This window comes from Equus caballus, chromosome 1 (genome assembly GCF_041296265.1).
Source record: "Equus caballus isolate H_3958 breed thoroughbred chromosome 1, TB-T2T, whole genome shotgun sequence".
In the NCBI taxonomy this organism is placed as follows: Eukaryota; Metazoa; Chordata; class Mammalia; order Perissodactyla; family Equidae; genus Equus; species Equus caballus.
The window spans coordinates 159667515-159688103 of record NC_091684.1 but is presented as its reverse complement, the minus strand read 5'-3'; the positions used below and the strand labels follow the sequence as shown (position 1 = coordinate 159688103).

The following is a 20589-nucleotide window of genomic DNA, read 5'->3' as shown; positions in this document are numbered from 1 at the left end:
AAACGAAGCCCTGCCTTCAGTTTCTGATTCAGTTGTTTTGGAATGTTTTGGAAGTAGGCCTGGGAATTTGAGAGTGTGTGTGTGTGTGTGTGTGTGATTAGCCCTGAGCTAACATCCATTGTCAATCCTCCTCTTTTTTTTTGCTTGAGGAAGATTCGCCCTGAGCTGACATCCGTGCCAGTCTTCCTCTACTTTGTATGTGGGATGACTCCACAGCATGGCTGATGAGCGGAGTAGGTCTGCACCCGGGATCCGAACCTGTGAACCCCAGGCCACGGAGGCAGAGCGCACAGAACTTTAACTACTCAGCTACAGGGCCCGTCATGAATTTGCATTTTTAACAAGTTCCCAGGTGACGCTGATGCTGTTGGTTCAGGGTCCTCATTTTGGAAGACACTCGTCAAGGCGAAATATAAAGAGGTTCCAAAATGATTTAAACAATTACCCTAACAGATCTCTATGAAATCATTAAGGGAAGTTCAGCATGTGCAGATGTTTCCTCAGCTTTCTGATGCTGTAACACAAAGGTCACTCATTCCTTTCATAAGCTCTCCTGATCCTTTGAAAAATAAAATATTGGATAATGGGACAAATAGATAGCCTTTATTGAGCACCAGGAAATGCTAAGCACATTTCATGTTATTTCACTCATCCTCACAACTATCCTTTGAAGTATGTCCTTTTTTAAAATCCCCATTTTACAAACGAGGAAGTTGAGGCCCATGAGATAAGTAACTTGTCCAGAGTCACACGTGTAGTAAGTGGCAGAGGCGGGATTCTAACCCCAATCGGTCTGATCCCTAACCACGTGCTGTAATGCACTTGGTAAGGGATCCCACGTCAAAAGAATGGGTGTTGGCCAGCGGTTGTCTGAAAGGCAGCGGTTCTAGTTATAAAACAGGTCAGGAGCCACATCAGGAACATTTCTCCAGGTTGATGTCCTTAGTCTTCCAGAAAGAGTGATCCTGTCTTCTTTTATTTTTTTGTTTTAAAGCAGAGGCAGGACACAGAAAGTAAGACACTGTGTGCTCTTAACGACATAGATGGAAATCAGAAATAACACCAGCTCTAATGGAATGCTGGAGATTTATACTGGAGCAGAACACAGAAAAAAATTCAGTTCACAATGCTTGCTTTGTAAAAGATATTACATTTAGAACTCTACTTACAGATATCACTATATTGAGCAATTGGAATATTGAGGTTGATTTTGGGGACACCCACTGAAATTTCAGATATAAATAAAATGAAGTGGAATTTTTTTTTAAAATGCACTTATAACAAACATACAAATTTATACTCAAAAGGTGAACTTAATGTTGACCATCTTCCCCATCCTTCCCTCTCCACTCTGCCTCCCAGACCCCTGCCAGGTCCTGTTTTTATCTCTTTTAACAGCTTCAGCTTCCTCCCAAGTCTGCCAAGGCCTGCCAATTTCACCTCTACAGGGTACCTCACAACAGCCCACTCCCCGACAGTCTCTCCAGGGACCCACGTGATGGCCTCAACTGGTCTCAGTCTACACATCCTTCCATGTTTATGGTCGGTTACTTAAAGCAGACCGCCAATGTTGTCACACTGGGACTTAAAAAATCCTCATGAGGGGCCGGCTCCGTGACCGAGTGGTTAAGTTGAGGTGGCGTCCCACATCCCACAACTAGAAGGACCTGCAACTAAGATATACAGCCGTGTACACGGGGGGGTTTGGGGAGATAAAGCAGGGAAAAAAAAACAAAAACAAAAAGACTGGCAACAGTTGTTAGCCCAGGTGCCAATCTTTAGGGGAAAAAAAAAAAAATCCTCATGAAGCTGCACTACCAAAATATGAAGTCAAAATCCTAAGCATGACACTGGAGAGTCTACTTTCCATTTTCACTGAAATGTTTATTCACCAATAGATGTTTCTTATCAAATGCCTACCTTATTGGTCATAAAACAGTATCAGATAAATTCACCAAAATTTGTAAAGAATATTTTTAATTGAAATTTTATTTGACCCTTCTCAAACTTTCCATTGGAGGTACTGAGGAAAAATGCATTTATCATATATGCAAAATATTGTAACAATTCTCTTTTAAGTAGTGAAAGCACCACACACATACTCATTCCTAATCCTCAAACTTTTAAGGAAAAACAGTGTATCATCCAGACATAATAATAGCACAGAACCCTGAAGAGGCTTGATTTGGTTACAGAAATCAGTGGGAGCTCAGGTGGCCAGAGGACCTGACCCATGTTGGGCCTGCATGCTCTGTAACATGTCACCATATAACACATCCATGCATGCAAGACACACAGAATGAGAAGCCTGCAGAGCAGGCACAGCACAGAGTAGACAGTGCCTTCTGAAACTCAACACTGCATATCAGAAAGTAGAACACACTACACAAATGGGTAACACACACGTAAACAAACGAGAGTCAGCCCTAGAAAATTCCTGATGGCCCAATTCCGGGCCACAAGATTGGACTTGATCCCTCCTGAGAAGTGAGTAAGGCTGGGCCCTCTTGCTCAAAATTACCCTAATGAAGCTCTGTCCAACAGTGCAACCCAGTCCAACCTCATGTCATAAACAATTCCATTCCCGGCCCAACGCTGGCCACTGCAGGGAATACAGAGATGAATAAGGTGGTAGTCACGGCCCTTCTTTGGGTCATGGGGCAAACAACAGTGTTTCTCGAAGTGTAGGCTCCTGATGAGGCAGATCAGAATTGCTTGGACTTACTAAAAATGCACATTCCTGAGCCCTGCTCCCAGAGATTGTGAGTCAATGATTTTGCGGTGGTGCCCTGAAATTTGCGTTTTTAAATTTAATTTATTACATGAGACATTTACATAGTTCCAAAGCTAAAACTGAGAAGTCGGGCTCCCATCCTGCCTGCTCCATGTTCTCTCCTTTCTGCTACAGGTAACCACTTCAGTAATTTTTGATTTATCTTTCCACTGTTTCTTTGAATAAGTAAATATGATTGTGTATACACACATACAAATACACATACAGACAAATCTGCATTTTTTTACAGGCTTGGAATATATATTAAAGTTTGAGAACCAGGCTCTAGAAGCAGACATGATTTACTGGGTATGTAACCTTGGAAAAATTACTTAAATTCTCAGGTTCTTCCTTTGCAAAATGGAGTTATTATTTCATAAAAGCTTAATACAGATTAATACTCAATAAATGGAGGCTATTCTATTAATACCATTATTAATTAATTAAATACATAATGAATACCCATCATGAGTCAGGAACTGTTCCAGGCACTGCAAATAAAGCAATGTACAAAACAAAGTTCCTGCTATGAAGGAATTTATATTCTAATATCGATTGGAGGAGACAATAATACATAAAATAGCATTAGGTGGCAATCCATGATAAGAAGGATAAGGCTGAGTAAGAGAATAGCACAATGGTAGATGAGGCATTCTCCTTCATATAAGATACTTAGGGAAGGTGTTGCTGATTTACGTGATATTTCAGCAGAGACCTGAATGAGATGAGGAATGAGCCATGTAGTATGCAGGGCAAGAGAGTGCCAGGTGGTGGAAACAGCAAGTGCAAAGGCCCTGAGGTATTTACATGCTTTGTGTGTTCAGGGAACAAGGAAGACGGTGTGACTAGTACCAGAAAGGAGCAAGGGGTAAAAGCATAGGAGATAAAGTCAGGCAAATAACCAGAGGTCTAATCATGTCAGATGTAGCCAACCATGGTAAGGACTTGGGAACTTATTCCAGTTGTGATGGGAAACTACGGGAGGGTTTTAAGCAGAAGAGAGATGTGATTAGATTAAGTTTTCAAAGGATCACTCTGCCTCTGTGTGAACAGAAAATTAAAAATGGCACAACGGTAAACACCAGGTGATCAGTCAGGAGACTACTACAGTAGTTCAGATGAGAGAAGATGGTGCCTTGTCAAAAGTAGAAAGAGTGGAGATAGAGAGAAGTGACTGGATTCTAGATTTATTCTAGAGATAGAGTACATGAGATTTGCTGATGGACTAGATGTGATGTATAAGAGAATAAGAGAAGTTAAGAATGATTCCAGGGCTTTTGGCATTAGCCAAATAGGTAAAGAGAAATGCCATTTGTTGAAGTGTGGGATACAGAGAGACAAGCATGTTTTGGGAGAATGGAATCAAGAACTCTTTTGGCCACGCTATTAGACATCCAGGTGAAGATGCTGAAAAGACAGCTGGATTCTATAACTCTAGAGTTTAGGAAGAAGTCATCATCATCAGTATCCTCACCATTTCCATCTCCAAGGAGAAAGATTATGGCATCTCTACGACATCTTCCAGCTCAAATTTGTCTGGCCCTGCGTGATCTGGCTCCTGGAGGTTCCTGGATGAACTTTCCACTTTAGGACACAGCAGAGATAAAAGGAGTAATGACTAGAAATAGAAATGTTGCTGCTAAAATCTTAAAATAAAGTATTTTGGAGGCAGGGGTAGTAAATGGCCTCTTATAGCCCAATACCTACCACAGCATCCTAGGAGGCAAAGGGCACTTTTCCTGTTTGGTTGGAGATCAAGGCAGGCGAAAAGCTACCTATCATTTCAAAACAATGTTCGTGAAAAGCACAGGTGTAGGGAATCTTTACCATAACAAAGCGGAGTTGGTGAAGAGGTTGAGCTACACGTACTACTATCCCATAGGGTATGAGAGTCAAGGATTCTGACAAGCTAAGAAAAGTGTGGTAAGCAGCTCCATCCCTCCTTTCAGCAGCATATGTCCTAGGCTGAGTTGGGTACCCCCTTCCATGTTCCCATAATAGGCAGCATATGTCTCTTGTGTCATTTAACTTGTATCATAATCTGTTCATACATCTTTGTCCTCTACTGTGTGTCCTAGGAGCACAGGCACTGTTTCTTACTCATCCTTGTATTCCTGTCCCTACCAGACAGACTGGTCCATATAGGTACTTAATACATATTTGATGAAGAAACAGGGGAATGAAAAGGACCAGGACAGCTTAGTGCAGAGGTGTGATTTTAAAGAGGCCCAGGGCTCCTAAAGACAGGAGAGGTGCACGTTAACATGAAGATCTGTAGTGAAAGCACCCTACTGAAGAGGCAGTGAAGAACTCTGCAAGGCTGACCGGGTGCCACATCCACAGAGGATGGATAAGATGCCAGCCACCACCAAGATTCCACCAGGCCCATCATGGCTCCCTAGCTCAGTCTAAGATACGATTAGAGTTCTGAGCCACCTTTTTACGGCCCTGGATTTCTCCGACCCAGACACTGACAAGAAAGATTGAAATTATTTGTCAGTTCTTCGGTGGCTGTGAGCAGACACAATTGCTCATAGATAAGAGCATAATGTTCATAGTTAAGAGTCAAGGTTTAGACCCCTTAAATCATATGCATCCTGGAGCATTCAAGAGATGCCAGACCATGCTTTCTGCACTGGCCAATCCCAAGAGGATTATGCAAGTTTTTATGGGTTAGATGTCATGACAGCCTGGAATGATGCTCTTCTACCCACAGAGCTGGGTAACTTGGGCACTTTGAAGAGAAGGCAATCAACCACTTGGCTAGGTTAAGAGTTTAGAGTAACAACGTGAGTTACCAACAGTAACGAGAATGACGAGTGATCACTAAGGGAAAAAAGGCATATGGCGTTAACTTGTTCAACGCCCCCACAAAGTGCTGTCTTTCACCTAGAAAACAACACAATCATTTGGACAAGTTCAAGGCCCTGGCAGGCTGAGAACTTCCCACTTTTTGTCCCTCCAAACTAACGACTTCTTGGGAATCGAAATAAGCCAAAACTGAGCACAATTCATAAGGAAAGCTCAACCTCCATCTCTGTACCGAGAGCAAGGGCGAGTGGAACGTCCCTAAGATGCCTGAGTCTGTGGGGATGGCCCAAACAGCCCCACCGCCCTCGCTGTCTACAGTGCTCTGCCCTCCTCATCCCAGGCCCCTCTCGGACAGCGTCCGACCGGAGCCCACACAGCCAGACGCCTGACCACTTCCCTAGCCTCGTGAAAGGTCCGGACTGCTCGCGCGCTGACCTGGCCTCGGCCCCTCGGACCCTCGGCCCCTCGGCTCACCCCAGGCAGCCAGACAGTCGATCTGCAGAGGCAGCTTTTCTAAGATCGGCACCGGCTCGAAGGCGTCGTGCATGGCGGCGAGCAGAGAATCGTCGCGGCAGTCTCACCCGGAGTGAGTTGGGCCGGGCTCGGCGCGGGCCAGAACCAGGCCAAGGAAAGGGCCGACCAGGACCCGGCCAGCGACCCCAGCTACAGGCCCTTCGGCAACAGAGCCATCATCAACAGCGGACTTCCTGCTGAGCTAAGCCCGCCCCTTCCGCCGCCCAAGCCCCGCCCCTTCCGCCCCGGCCGCTAATGCACCTTCGAGGAATGGCCGGGTGCTTGGGAGTCTTCGTCTGGCACCCAGAACTTCCCCGAGTGGAGCCCGAGTAGCCAAGGGGTTAACGAGAAAGGAAAAAGATCTTAATCTTAGCATTGCCTTAGGCAGTGTAACGTGGTGCTGAAGAATTCGGGCTTTGGCGCCAGTTAGACCTGGGATGGAAATCTATTTAGGAGATGACCTGTGACGTTTAAGAAATTAAGAATCTCCAGAGGCCTTAGTTTTGTTATCTGCAAAATGATGGTAGTGTTACGTATCTACTAGCGTTGTGAGCGCTTGCCAACGCCTGACACACTCTAAGCACTCGATAAATGGTTTTAGTAATAACCCCAACCAGTTCAAGTACCTTACCCTTGCATTTTAAAGGTGATTGTAGGCCAGTGGTTCCCAAATCAGCAGCGTCAGCATCACCTGGGAACTTGTTAGAAATGCAGTCTCAGGCCTCATTCCAGCCCTACTGAGTCAGAAACTGGAGTAGGGAATCCAGCAGTCTGTGTTTGGGTAAGTCCCCAAGGTGAATCCATGCACTTTTAAAGTTTGAGAACCACCACAAGGATGATCTGTATCTGGCAGTTTCCCCCGAAGAAGATAGCAGGTGTGTCATAAAATTAAGCATTTAAGGTTGAAAGCAAAAATGTAAAAGAAAAGGAGTCTCTGATATAGAAGTATAGTAAAAAAACTGAGCCTGGTCACTTTACTTTTACGCAATGTCAGTTTCTTCATCTGTAAATTAGGAATATTGTCCCATCTTTACCAAGTGCTGTATCTGATAATCAAATGAAGTCACTTCAAGTAGTAAGAAACACAAGAATTGCTAAACAAATCTCGTGTTATGGCTGATTTTCACCACAGAAACCCAACACCTTGAAAATTTAGAATTGCCAGCTGCTGTAATGGAAGAAGGTCTAATACCTAGCAGTTCCAGGTCCAAAGACTGAGACCAAAATCAACAATTAAACTCTAAGGTAACAGGTCAATGTGAAACTATAAATTTCTTCTGAACCTGTTCTAAAAAATGATACATATACCCAATCACAGTAACATAAGCAGCCATAAGAGAAAGCAGAAAAAAGCAGATCCCAGGCTAGAGAATTTGTACTATACACTCCTGCTTAACACATTAGGGTTTTTTCCCCTAGTCTCAGGTCAACATCTAACCAGCCTCAAAAGATATGTGACCAACTCTCCTGCTGCATTATAACGATTACTCGCTTGCTAAGTTTTAGTAGGAAAAAACAAAAGCACATAACAGCAGCCTTTTGGTAATGTGTTAACCCGGGAGTAATCAGTTCTTCATATTGTTCCTTAGAGATGATGCCTCGGGGATTTTTTAAAAAATCACCACAGCAAACAGCTATAGAGAAATGTTACATAAATGTAAACACTTCCATTACAGTATGACTTAGTGAAAACTGTGGTGGTGTTGGTCATTGATTTCAAAAGATAAGACAGAATAAAAACCACGGAAGGAAAATTCCCACGAGAGAGAGTTGTAGAGAAAGAAGGGTCTTTAGAGAAAGTCTAGGGAAAAAATGAGAAAAATATATTAATTTTGTTAAAATTTTTTTTATATTAAAAAGTGGCATGAACTTTCTATGTAGAACAAAAATCTTGAGAAGGCAAAAGTGGACAAAACCATTAAAACAGAAATATAGTGCTTCCAATGAATCCCATCACCTTGTGATGTCTCTTATAAACAGTCTCTAAACCAATACCAGATACAAGAACAGTCGATCTAAAGGATGAGCAGCAGTCCAGGGCCTCCACACTACTTCATGCAGGAAAAACTGTTTAAATTAAGCCAGGAGAACCAGTTTCCTTTGTGTTAGCTCCTGCTTGTGAAGCATTAGTCCCTTTAGCAGGGTGCTCACTCACAAGCACTTTGATGGAGTGCCTCTCTGCGCGGAGTGCATCACCCAGTGAATGGCAGAAGGCAAACAAAGCATTGCCTAGGTCTCTGCAGTGCTGCCCTCGGAGGCTTACAAAACAGTAGTTAAAAGTTCGGGAGTGTGCACCACATTGCCAGCAATGGGATGTGTCACAATAGCAGATGTCAAAAGAGTTAAGCTAATATTTCTCTCTAAAGTACATCTGAAATAGAAAAATCTTTAATATACACCATTTGTAAACAAAATTGCACTTGATTTTGCTTTTTTAAATGATGTGAATCATACTGTAACAGTTTCTTTTTTTTTTTGCTGTCCTTTTCATCATTCATAGAACCATGGCTCCTTAACTCAGGACTCTTTTTTTTTTCTCAAAACTACCTCTGCAAGATGTTACCTTGGCTTCCCAGGAAATGGAAAGATAATTTACAATTTCCCCCATCACCTATGTAACTCCCTAAATAAATAAAAATTACAGGCAGTTGCTCCTGGAGATTACATATTACGGTGTTGATGTCACAGTTCTTTAGAAGATGTTAAACTTTTTAGTCTGACAGATTAAACAATTTAAACATTACAGAAGGCTCAGGAACAACATACATAAGTTGCATAAACATCCATGTCAGAGTATGGCAGGGAAAGGGGCATCAATGTTGTAAATAAGAAACTTGTAGATTTTTCTCATCCTATGAACTTGTTTTCAATGAGAAGTCCTCCTTGCTCTGACACCTCTGGCCAGCTCCAATGCACAAAGATCAAGGAACAGATCAGGATGTCGCTGCCTCCTTTAATCCCATGGGGTAGTGTAAAGACTGACACAGAAGCTGATCTCTTCCCAGATACTAGCCATCTTCAACTGCACATCTTCCCATTCTTTACTCCATTTTGGACCTTTCAAAGTGTGTGATCATTCGTTCCTACGGGGGAAAAAAGGTTTATTCTAAGTATATTAATTCCAAATATCTTCTACAAAGATGATGCACACACACATTTCCCACAAGTATTTGTTTATGTTCATTAAATATTTAGAGAGAGAGTGCCTAACCATCTATGAAGATTTGAGACATACAGATGTCCAGCCACCCAAGATTAACTGAATCAAAACCTCTAGGCTTCTGGAAAACCACAAGTGAAAAGAACTGTATATTTGAGAGTCAATTAAAATGATGAAACAAACATTTACTTAAGATTAACCTTTAATAAAAATGTCTCTCCTTTGATTCAGTAATTAAACTTGAAGAAACAGTCAAGGATGTGGGCAGAGATTTAGCCATAAGCATTTCTACTCCAACACTGAGAATTATAACAAAATACTAGAAAGAATTAAGCATTCAAAAATACAGGATCATAGGGGCCGGCCTGGTGGCATAGCAGTTAACTTCACACACTCTGCTTTGGCGGCCAGGGATTCGCCGGTTCAGATTCCAGGTGCAGATGTACACACCACTTGTCAAGCCATGCTGTGGCAGGTATCCCACACAGATAAAGTAAAGGAAGATGGGCACAGATGTTAACTCAGGGCCAATCTTCCTCAGCAAAAAAAAAAAAAAAAAGATTATATAAACAAACTGTGTGTATCCTTATAATGAAATATTATATATTCATTAAAATTATGTTTGATGAAAAAGTTCTAGAGATCTATTGTGCAACAATGTGCATATACTCAACACTTTGCACTTGAGAATGGTTAGGATGGTAGATTTTATGTTTTTTTCACCTCAATTTTTTAAAAAGTCATGTAAAAAACTACATTTGATTATAAAATATTATTTACAGTATGCCATCTCAATTAAGAAAACTGTACTATTAAATTTCCTTTCTTACCCTATTTTTTACCTTAATTACTATTTTTTCATTTTTCCTTTGCTTCATTTGCTAAGCACCCGTCACAAATTTATCCCAAACTCTCATAGAACTGTAAATCCCTTTTCAATATGATCAATTACATCAGCTAATCTATCCTTTTCACTTTTTTCTTAGAAATACCCCTCCTGAAGCTCTGTGTTCTCCTGCTCCCTCCTGGACTGGCTGCTCTCCAAGCCTGTCGCCCTGCTGTCACTCTGAGAGTTTCTTACATCATCTTCCTGGAGATTTATCCTCGCGTCTCTGTCTTGGAGACTTTACTTCCTGGATCCCAAGTCTTTCTCTTTTTAGTTCCCTCACTCTGTAATTAACATTTTCTACTACTTTCCTGAGAAAGCACACAAGGACGTCAATTACTTTATTCTTGTGTAACTAAAAAACATGTTTATTGTACCCTCATATTGATAATTTAGTTGAGTATAGAATTCCAGGTAGAAAATAATTTTCCTCAGAATTCAAAGACATTGTTCTATTAGCTGTAGCATCCAAAGTTGCTGCTAAAGAGTGTGTGCCATTTTGATTCTTGGTCCCTTATTTAACTTGTTTCTCTTAAAATTCATTTCAGTTCTGGAATAGTTTTTTCACACAGGAGAACATGAACAGATGGGTGAAGTCAGTGCTACCAAAAGTACTATAGTAAACCTGTATTCCCATGAATGGCACAACTAGGTTTCACATACTCAGCCCCGTCTGGCTGCATGGCTGGAGAGCTGAAGCCAAACAGAAGCCCTGAAGGCAAATTATTAGCAGAAGAAAACCCCAAGAGGGAGATCTTGGAACTGCAAAATACACCGCAGAAAGCGAAGTGTTACACAGATAGGTTTAATTCCGAATGGCAGAGCTCTCAATTACTGCAATACACAGAACGGCTAAGGTATCTGACACTGTGGGCTGCATCACACCACGGTCAGGGAAATGAAAGCCAATCCAACACAATGAGTCAGAATCGGGCAGATGCTTTCAAAAGGCTTTGTGAAATCAGGAGACTCTAGAATAACCTAATATTCAGAATACATCCAAAATGAGTTCTCAGGAACTCAGACTAAAATTCTTACATAAAACTTCACCGTGAAGCCTTCTAGATGAACTGTATGGAGGCATATTAAAAGATTAAAAGTCAACATAAACATTAGAGGTACAAATTATAATCCTTACTATTGGAAGAGGACAGTGACACAGATAACACTGAACAGTAGATAACTTAAAATAATTTATATTTTGTTTTGGTCTACTATATTCCTTTCTCAATACTTTTCTTTATTATTTTTGCCTAGATTAGATAAGAGTTAAATTTGAATTTCTTAAAAACAAAGGAACCACAAAGTAGGAGAGTAAAGTATTTGCTACACAATTTAAACAAAGACATTCTCAAGTCTGACCATATAACTTTGGAAAAGAAAAGGAGAACATGTACAGAAAAGAAACATTCTTGAATATTTGAGTTCCAATATTAGTATTTCTATTCTCACCCTTTTTCAACTATACCAACTCTAGTTCTTCAGGCCACTACTGAGTCAAATAAGTAAAGGTTCCCTGAACAGAGGACTTATGACTCCCTGTTAAGTCACCAGACCCAAAGTTTATGCACATGATTTGATTACTAACCTCATCTGAATCCAGAAGGGCTGGAAGTGCTCTGCCGGGAGAAAAATACCAAATCAGTGTTACTGGAGTTGCATAGAAAACACAAAACATGTTCTGCATTATAAGAGGACCAATGTTTAATTAAAATTATAGCCATGGAAAAGAACTCAAAACTTCCAAAAGGATTATCCCATTGATTTTGGGAAGATCTATAGCTAAATCTTTCTAAGCAGAAATGTCATCTGAACAAATAATCCCAGCTACTTTTGTTTGTATATCATACCTAATCTTTAACTATTTTCTAACATCTTTTTAATGTTTTAATATTCTTTTAAGTGATTTAATCTTTTACTTCTAAAGTCAACTACAAGCATTCTCATTAGTATGCTCTTCAGCTCATTCATTTAAAATAATAAAAGTAATACTAACTCTGAAATGGGATTCTTGAGGTAATGATTCAAAAACTTACACATCTGTCACAGAAGAAGGAACGTTCTCTTCTACCCACTTCAAATCATCTTCCTGCTGGGAACATACAAATACCAGTTGTTACTAAAATGCACCAAACAATACATCTCAAGTAAGGATCTAAAGAGGACTCAAAATCTTTAAATTTAATCTCTTGTCACTCTGAAGTAGTATGTTCATATAACAAATGGGACTGCTAACAGAAAAGTCAAATAATTTAAAAAACTATATAACTGAAATATAAAATGACATCCTACATCCCTAAATGCTTTCTTCTCAATGGTCTAATACTAGAATATGCTTCATATAAGCTTTGCTCCTTAAAAGTGAGATAAATTCTAAACAGATTTGAATGCACAACTCTAAGACCCAAAAAAACAACTGCTGACTGAAAAAAACCTTGATTTTTACTACAAAAAGATCTTAGGTTATTAATGGGGCTACAACCTCACTGATGAAAACTATTAAACAGAACCATCAGACTGGCCTGGTACCTTTTAGGACATAGTAGCAAACCATCTAGCTAAAGATTACTAGGTCCTAGACCTAGAATCACTTGCTGTCTCTACATTTAAAAATGTAAATCTAACATATACTAAAAGATTTATAAAGCAAGCTTAATTACAGCATAGGTAAACAACATCATTAAGGCCTGTACATAACTGCTGAGCTCCCCAAGGGCCAGAGGACAGGGCAAATAGGACTAGGAAGAAGTCCTACTTACTGCTTTGTTTACTTTACTATTTCCATTTGGTTCTTGTTTGGTACTTCGCATTTTCATTCCTTCTGTAGAAGAAAAAAAAAAGTAGATTGGTTAAATCCATCAACAGACCTGCTATGATTGCAAAAATGGATTCAGAGCTTTATTTGAAGCTTAGTGACAGTGAATTATACAACAGATGTTTCTCCATCTTTACATTTATGCTGGAAAGTTCAAAGCCAAATTTTCATCTCATCTCTAGTTAAGCAACCTGGACATTTAATGTGCAATTATTTACTGAATTTACCATGGCTTCATCTTAAGATTCATACTCTTATTTTCGCTTTCCCTAATTTCACCACACACCAAACTAAGCAACAACACAGTTGTAAAATAATAAACAATGCACTTACATCAAAGTATCTTGATTTTGATACTTGAAATGTTATACTTGCTTTACTCTTTCTAAAAACCAGAAAAGAATATGTAAAGCACAAATAAAAGGTGAATTTTATCAGTACCAAAGCTTTCTTTCAGCATAGGTTCCTTTTGCTCATCCTCCTCCTCTTCCTCCGACAATGGTGAAAAGGCAAACCTGACAGAACAAAGGTAGAACAGAAGGAAGGGAATCAGAAAAATACAAAAGCTGCTCCACTGTCTGGACTTCATGGGACTAATTATTGAAACTGCAATTACGGTCATTCATAACATCAGTTTAGTGAATAATAAAATAATTCTTCCCCTTCAGAAAGCTCTCAATTGTCTATACGAGCAAGGGCGAAGCAGCACAGGATCATACTATGAGTGCAGACTCAACCACGTAAAACCTGTAACTTCAGACAAGTTACTTATTCTCTCTATGCCCGTTTTCTGGAGGATAATAAACATTACTCATAGACGTGTTTTGTGAAAAGTAAGTCATTTCAAAAAGGGCTTAGAATAATACCTGACACATAGTAAGCATTCAATAAATGTTCATTTACAAGCATACGTATCACACAGAGGTAAGAAAGTTCTCATGAAATTAAAAAACTCAGCCTTCAAATTGGTAGTTAAGAGATGGAAGTCCTGATCTTGTGTGTTCCAGCCAATTTAAAATCTCAGTTTCCAAGTGGGGAGCTGAGAAGATGAAGGCCTGATCCGGTACATCTCAGATATTTTTCCTTCACAACTTCCAAGAGACTCAGCAGAGCAGCTGCCAGAAAGGTAATTCCTAGACTGCACGAGCTGTGAACTCACTCTGCGCTCACTGTTGCCTAGGATTTTCATTCTACCTTGTTTTTAAATCTCCCTTTCATGAGTAAAAAAAAACTCTTTATAAGCTAGGAATAATAGAGAACACCTGTAACCTCTTAAAAGGTAACTAACAAAAATGCACAGTAGGTATCAAAGTTAATGATGATACATGAGAAGCATTTACTCTAAAGCCAGAATAAGTTGAGGAGGCCCAAGGTCATCGCCCCAGTTCAATGTTATACAGGTGGGCCTTGCCAACACAAGGATCAGAAATGCGGCAACAAGACTATTTGGAAAGAAAGGAATAACATGGTCATTACTTTAGATAACAACCAATCTAATGAGAAAACGTAGAAATTACCAGAACAAGATAATGTAAGAGGGTTGATGGATATGATAAATATACAAAAGTCAACAGCATTCCTACATATTTGAGAAAGCCACCCGTATTATTTTATTATTATTTCTTTCTTGAGGAAGATTAGCCCTGAGAAACTGCTGCCAATCTTCCTCTTTTTGCTGAGGAAGACTGGCCCTGAGCTAACATCCGTGCCCATCTTCCTCTACTTTATATATGGGACGCCTACCACAGCATGGCATGCCAACCGGTGCCATATCTGGACCTGGGATCTGAACCGGGGAATCGCAGGCTGCTGAAGCAGAACGTGTACACTTAACTGCTGTGCCACCGTGCCAGCCCCCACCCATATTATTTTAAAAGGTTGCATCCATAAGAGCTGTAAAATTTTTTTTAATTTAAATAAAAGTTACAAAACGTAATTGAAGCATTGAAAAAAATTAAAAAATGGAGAGAGATACCATATTCAAGGATGGAATTATCAAAAAGATATATAATTTCCCTAATCAATCCATTAATTCAATTAAATTCCAATCAAATCTGGTAAGGTTTTCCTAGAATTAAACAAGCTAAATTTCTGATTAAAGAGCAAAGACCCAACAGCAAAGGATTTTAGGAAGTACATCAGGCATGCTCCCTTATTTACCCACATAAATACTTATGTTATCAGAGACGTCAACTGAAAGGGACCTTATGTTAATTAGTTCAACTCCCCATTACAAGAAAAAGAAATTAAGACCCAGAGAAATGAATTTTTTGGCAGCATGCCAAAAATTACAATGCAAGTGAATAGCACAGCTGAGCCAAAAACCCATTTCTCTGGATACCAGACCCAGGGAGTGTTCCTTCCACTATATGACAAGGCCATGACACTGTCATCCATTGAACCACACCTAATTGATGACATGGCCATTCAATGGTTAGCAGCGTAAATAAGAAGTGTCCAAGAACCTCTGGTTGTTTGCAGATGGTCGCCAAAGAACCATGATGACAAAGAGGATCATGGAGAACAGCAAGCGCCAGATGGCATCATCCACCCACAGCTCCCGCCAATCCTACCAAAAGAGGGAGAAGCACAACATTTATACACATTATCTTAACCCTTTGTTTACAAAGCCCATGGCATAGAACAAGAATCACTTATTCATTCAACTTTTATTTACCAAGAGCCTGCTATGTGCTTGGCACTGTACTGAGGCCTGGGGATACAAACTGAAAGAACACAGTTTCTCCCCTTGTAGTGTTTATTGTTGCTAAAGAAAAGGCACCAACTGAATGCAGCACTTGTCAATACTTCATTATAGCTCTGAGAATCTTGAGGGAAGGCTTTTTATACAAGGTGAAAGAGAGTAACATTAGGTTATTTCTTTTTTATACTTTTCATTTTATTTATTTTCACCAAAATAGAGCCTTAGCTGCTTCCAAAGAAATGCTATTGGACACAGTCTTTGTGCTCTCATCTTAAGGACACAGCTTCTAGTCAGATTAGCATTATTCACACATATTTAATGTTTAGGACTCTGGATTTCTTGTTCAAGAGTTTTTAGTTAAGGCAAGATTGGGTTATGACAGACTACGGTTATCACTATAAAATTCTCTCTCACTATTGGGATTTATAGTCAGACCCTCCACACAAACAAAACACACCTACCACACCAAGCACTGTGCTCACACAGAAAGAACACTTGGGAGGGATGCATTCTGACCCTCCAATAGAGACCTAGCCCTAACTTTTTACTAGGTGTGAACCTTACCATGGTCATCAGCGTCATCACCTGTGTACAAAACAGCACACTATTCATAAATGCACTGTTTATAACTCACCGACTGACACGTCACTATCCTGAACTTCATGGTTGTCCAGATGATAAACACAATAGATGCTAACAAGAAACAAAAAACCTGGTCAGAGCATCAATCTGGTTTACACCTCAATTAAATTCTCTGATTCTGGTTATGAGGAATTCCACACATCCCTAACCAATACATAAGAATCATTTCCTATCAGTTACTTTAACAAATTTATTCAACACAAATTTACCTAACTATTATAAGCAAGGCCCATGATACGTACTCTTGACAACCCTTTCTATACTTAGTTTTGTTGACCATCTGGCTACTTCAGTAACCCTGAGAATTGGAAAAGGTGGTACTGGAAATACAGCTTTTTCTAGCATTATCGGTAATACAATTTTTTTCCTTTCCTTTATCCTTAGTATACTAACACTAATTTTTCTTTGGCTGGTCAGATGGAAAAAAAAGGTGGATAAAATGACTGCAAGACAGAGTTGTTTGTTGGTTCCAATCACAGTCCAATCACAATCCAATTCCGATCACAATCCAATAGTGAGGCCAGACCTCACTAGTCTTGGTACCATGGCCAAAAGGCAGGCAAATTAGCCTACTGTGACTATGGTCTTTCTAATGCTGTATTTTATGCAGGCTTAGTGACATAGGTAAAAGCAATTTAATAGCCATGTGCCCTGATCTAAAATTCTATAGCTATTTATTGAAACAAATAGGCAAGTATTAATGTCTTCTAAAAGGAATCTAAATGCTATATGGCACTCAAGCTAATTTGCCTCAAGAAAAAGAATTCAGACAGGAAAGGGATAGACTAAGAGTTGAAATTATCTGTGGTCTACTTTCAGTTACTAAATAAGTGGTTCCTAATCTTTTTTGAACCTCAAACCCATTTGAGAATTTGACAAAAGTTAAAGTTCCCCAAGTGAAACGTACAAAATGTCCTATGTAAATTTCAGAGAGCCCACCTATTGCCTCTCAAGTTAAGAGTCTCTGTTCTAAAAGGATCACATTTAAACAGCAGGAAGAAAGTCCCTGACTTACCTGCCACTGCCAAGATAAGCGTGTTGGTGAAATGTCGGTACAAAGAGAGTTTTACAATGTTCCTCCGAAGTTTCAAGAGCTTCATTGTTTGAGTCAGGCTAATAAATATGTGTTTGCAGGTCAAGGAAATCAACATTCAGAAAAAACAATAAGCTAGTACATTAATGCTCAAGTTTCTTTGAGGGCCTGGGGTCAAACTGATAGAGCTATGGATCCCAGAGGCCTAACAGTTCTCTCATTCTCAATCTCACAAACACCGCAAGCCTCACCATGATTAACAAGAAAGTCTTCATTTTCAATAAGACTTGAAGAGAAGGCAGAATCAGGATAAAGTAAGAATGCAAAAAATAAGAAGAAAAAAGAAAAGAAGAAAAATATATTTTAAAAAAGAGAGAAATAAAGACAGGAAGAAGCTTTCTAGAGAAACAAAGATGAAAAAGAAAGACAAATGGAAGAAAATGGAATGAAACTGCATAACAGGCAAGGTAATAGGAGTTAACACCATCTGCTCTCTTCCTTTAAGGTTAAGTGGCTCTCTTCTCACTGCCCCAGCTAACCTAGGCTACAGTCAGAAATACACTCATGCCCACGCCCTCCCGAGTTCTACATTCGGTCCCTTTATGCCATGTTACGGAACCTGCCATCAGCTGCCTGAGCTATCCTGAATTGAAAGGACAGTACAATTACAATTGGCAGAGAATCCCAGGCAGTTTGGCTCTAAAAGCAACTAGTCTCCATTTTCAGAACATTATTCCCAAGTAGAAGTTGCCAGAGAAAGACAGGAGGGGAAATGACGACTACTAAAAACAGTATCTGCTCTCATGTCCAACTTTTAGAATAAGGAGCAGATATGAAAACACATGAGTCGGAGCTTGCTTCTGCCCTTTGATAGAGCCTTAGCTGCTACCTAGTCATTGGGTTATCTTTACTGTATGGTCCATCCCACCTCCCTCTCTCCACTCCTCCCAATACTCATAGAGGTTCACAAAGCACATTTGAAAGATAGCGCCCTGGAAAAACTTGGAGCATTTGAACCCAGGACCCTTCAACTTCAAACATTTTTGACATATGATAACCCACAAAATTGCAATTCTGTTTACATTCAGCTTTTCATAACAGTCAAGTCTATCAAGACAATAATATTGCACAACTGCACACAGAACCAAGTACACAAAAACCCAAACAAATTTTTTAAAAATCCCATAAGAGTCCAGAAACTTGAATTCTTCATTCAACCGGCCAAGTCCCTAATAAACAAATGTTTAATTTTAAGAAACAGAAGAAAAAGATTACTCAAAAACTTAGTTATCTGCTGGGTGCCTTTGCCTGTAAATGAATCAATATTTATTTAAAAGAATGGAAGTCTTCAGACAATCCTAAGTCAGTTTTTGAATGAGGGTACAAAACACTTAACCCTGTGAGGGTTAAGATCTGCTAAACCTATACAGAATTTTAAGAGAGTCAAACAACCTTAGCTAGTTCCTGAAACCGCGTTTTAAGAATGAAAATCTTTTCAGAATTTTCAAAACATGTAATAACTGCTAGAGGCTGAAAGAAACAGCTGGACCACGGCAGCCAGTGGTTCTACCCTAAGCGGGGGCACAAACAATCCAAAATCAAAGTGAAACGCTCATTTAACAAAAGAAAGCCAGAAGTTTTTATCTTGTGCTCAGTCCACAGTCACCAACTTCTGACGTAATTTTAAAAATTAAATGCAAACAAAAAAACTGCTTACCTGAGCCCTCAGACTGTTAGCCTGAAAATACCCTATTCCTCAGACTAAGGAGTAACCAACAAAACTGGTAAAAACCCTTTGCAAAAAGATCGATGGAAACCCATCTCCAAAGGGAAAAAATGAACCACCATCAAGCCAATGAGAAGGATATCCACCAGCAGAGGGCAGTGTCTAGGAAAGCCAAGGGGATAAAGGCCAAGGAAGCAAGATCAGTCTGGGCCTGCAGACAAAGAAAAAGAGGTGGTGAAAAAGAGATGTCCAGACAGGCACAGAGAAGAAACCAGCACACGATTCTACATTTAATCATCTGGAATGGTTTTACATTTGAATTGAAAGAAAATAAAAAGGACTAACACTTGGCATCTACATCATTCTTCCCTTCTGACAAACCATCACCTGAAACATACAGCTATAAGCATTTCACACACACCATCAATTATACTCTCAATGCAATGAAACATGCTGCTAATAAGAGGCAACCACTGTTCCTAGCATGCTAAGATCCACGTTAAGAAGTGACCATACCTAAAAGTATGGTGTTATAAGACCCCATCCCATCCTATCATTTCCTATCATTGTGAGTTGGGGTACAAGTCTTAAAAAGATCCTTCTCATATTTAAAATTACTGCACCATTAATATACTAAGAACTAATTTCCAGCATTGTCAAATAATGTAATTTTACAAAAAAGAGCTCACCCCAAAATAAAATGTAAGGCAAGTATCTGTCCCAAAAACTATGCTGTTTTTTCCCAAAAGTTTATATATATGTAAGATGTTATTTATATAACCCTAATTACCCAGTCACCAGGGCATCTGAAAGGATATCCATAAAATAATACAGGCATCAATTGCTGAGAGGGCCACGTTTACTATCAGAGCCAAGGGATAAGAAAAATACTACAGCATCAGAAGAAAGAAAATGAAATTGACAGAGGGTTAAAGTTGCTAAAAGTCTAAGGAAATTATATACAGAGGACAGTGTGATTTGAAAAACAAATTTGCATCCATAAAGTGTTTTACTTAAGGGTCAATTTATTGCAAAACTTATTGAGCCCAGTTTTCTTGAGGGCAAAGTCAAGTTTGTAGCATTTATCACCCTGAATCTAACAGGTTATTGCAGAGAGTGATTTTTTAATAAATAAGAAAATAACTGGAATGACCTAGATAGGCCCACTTCGTCCTCACATTAATCCAGCCCTAACATAAATTTCTTTATCACTTATATCTCAGTGCTTTGGTTTCCTTCCCTGGCAAAGGGTATAATTATGTAATTCTCGAGAATGATGTGAAATTAACTAGATGCATTTTATGAAAGTCTTTGAAAGTCAAGAGCTAGTTAAGCAAAGAACACTGTCACTTTAAGACAAAAATTAGATTAACTAGCAAGTGCATGATTACAACGTTTGCCACTTATACAAGAATGGAGCCCACTGTCCAGGAGGAGGAACTAAGTGAGCAGCAATTTGTGAACAGGTGGGAAAGCATCCATTCCTGATCACAAATTAAATTTATAAAGCTCTAATAGATAAATTA

The 20589-nt window shown here is 39.5% G+C and overlaps 2 protein-coding genes across 24 annotated transcripts in view; both read right to left on the bottom strand.

The window, feature by feature from the left end:
- The window catches only part of VPS39 (VPS39 subunit of HOPS complex), a 41169-nt gene extending 34815 nt beyond the window's left edge, over positions 1-6354 (bottom strand). The window contains exons 1-3 of one of the 8 annotated variants that reach the window (XM_070238630.1): positions 6059-6292; positions 4481-4548; positions 4248-4357 (exon numbers count right to left, since the gene is read on the bottom strand). Coding sequence is in view for 2 of the 8 variants with exons in the window: in XM_023619261.2 (XP_023475029.1) it covers positions 6059-6131 (73 nt within the window). In the remaining 6 variants the exon portion in view is untranslated. Of the gene's footprint in view, positions 1-4247; positions 4358-4480; positions 4549-6058 lie in introns of all 8 variants that reach the window. The other 7 variants (XM_070238638.1, XM_070238643.1, XM_070238619.1 and 4 more) reach the window with 7 other exon arrangements.
- Positions 6355-7927: 1573 nt separating this feature from the next.
- Positions 7928-20589, bottom strand: part of TMEM87A (transmembrane protein 87A) — a 36038-nt gene continuing 23376 nt past the window's right edge. Inside the window, exons 12-21 of one of the 16 annotated variants that reach the window (XR_011427275.1) lie at positions 19882-19953; positions 17320-17428; positions 16297-16355; positions 15366-15527; positions 13400-13473; positions 12903-12964; positions 12180-12235; positions 11732-11762; positions 9605-9789; positions 7928-9180 (exon numbers count right to left, since the gene is read on the bottom strand). Coding sequence is in view for 12 of the 16 variants with exons in the window: in XM_070238717.1 (XP_070094818.1) it covers positions 9171-9180; positions 9605-9789; positions 11732-11762; positions 12180-12235; positions 12903-12964; positions 13400-13473; positions 15424-15527; positions 16297-16355; positions 17320-17428; positions 19882-19953 (762 nt within the window). In the remaining 4 variants the exon portion in view is untranslated. Of the gene's footprint in view, positions 9181-9604; positions 9790-11731; positions 11763-12179; positions 12236-12902; positions 12965-13399; positions 13474-15365; positions 15528-16296; positions 16356-17319; positions 17429-19205; positions 19275-19881; positions 19954-20589 lie in introns of all 16 variants that reach the window. The other 15 variants (XM_070238717.1, XM_014733634.3, XM_070238723.1 and 12 more) reach the window with 15 other exon arrangements.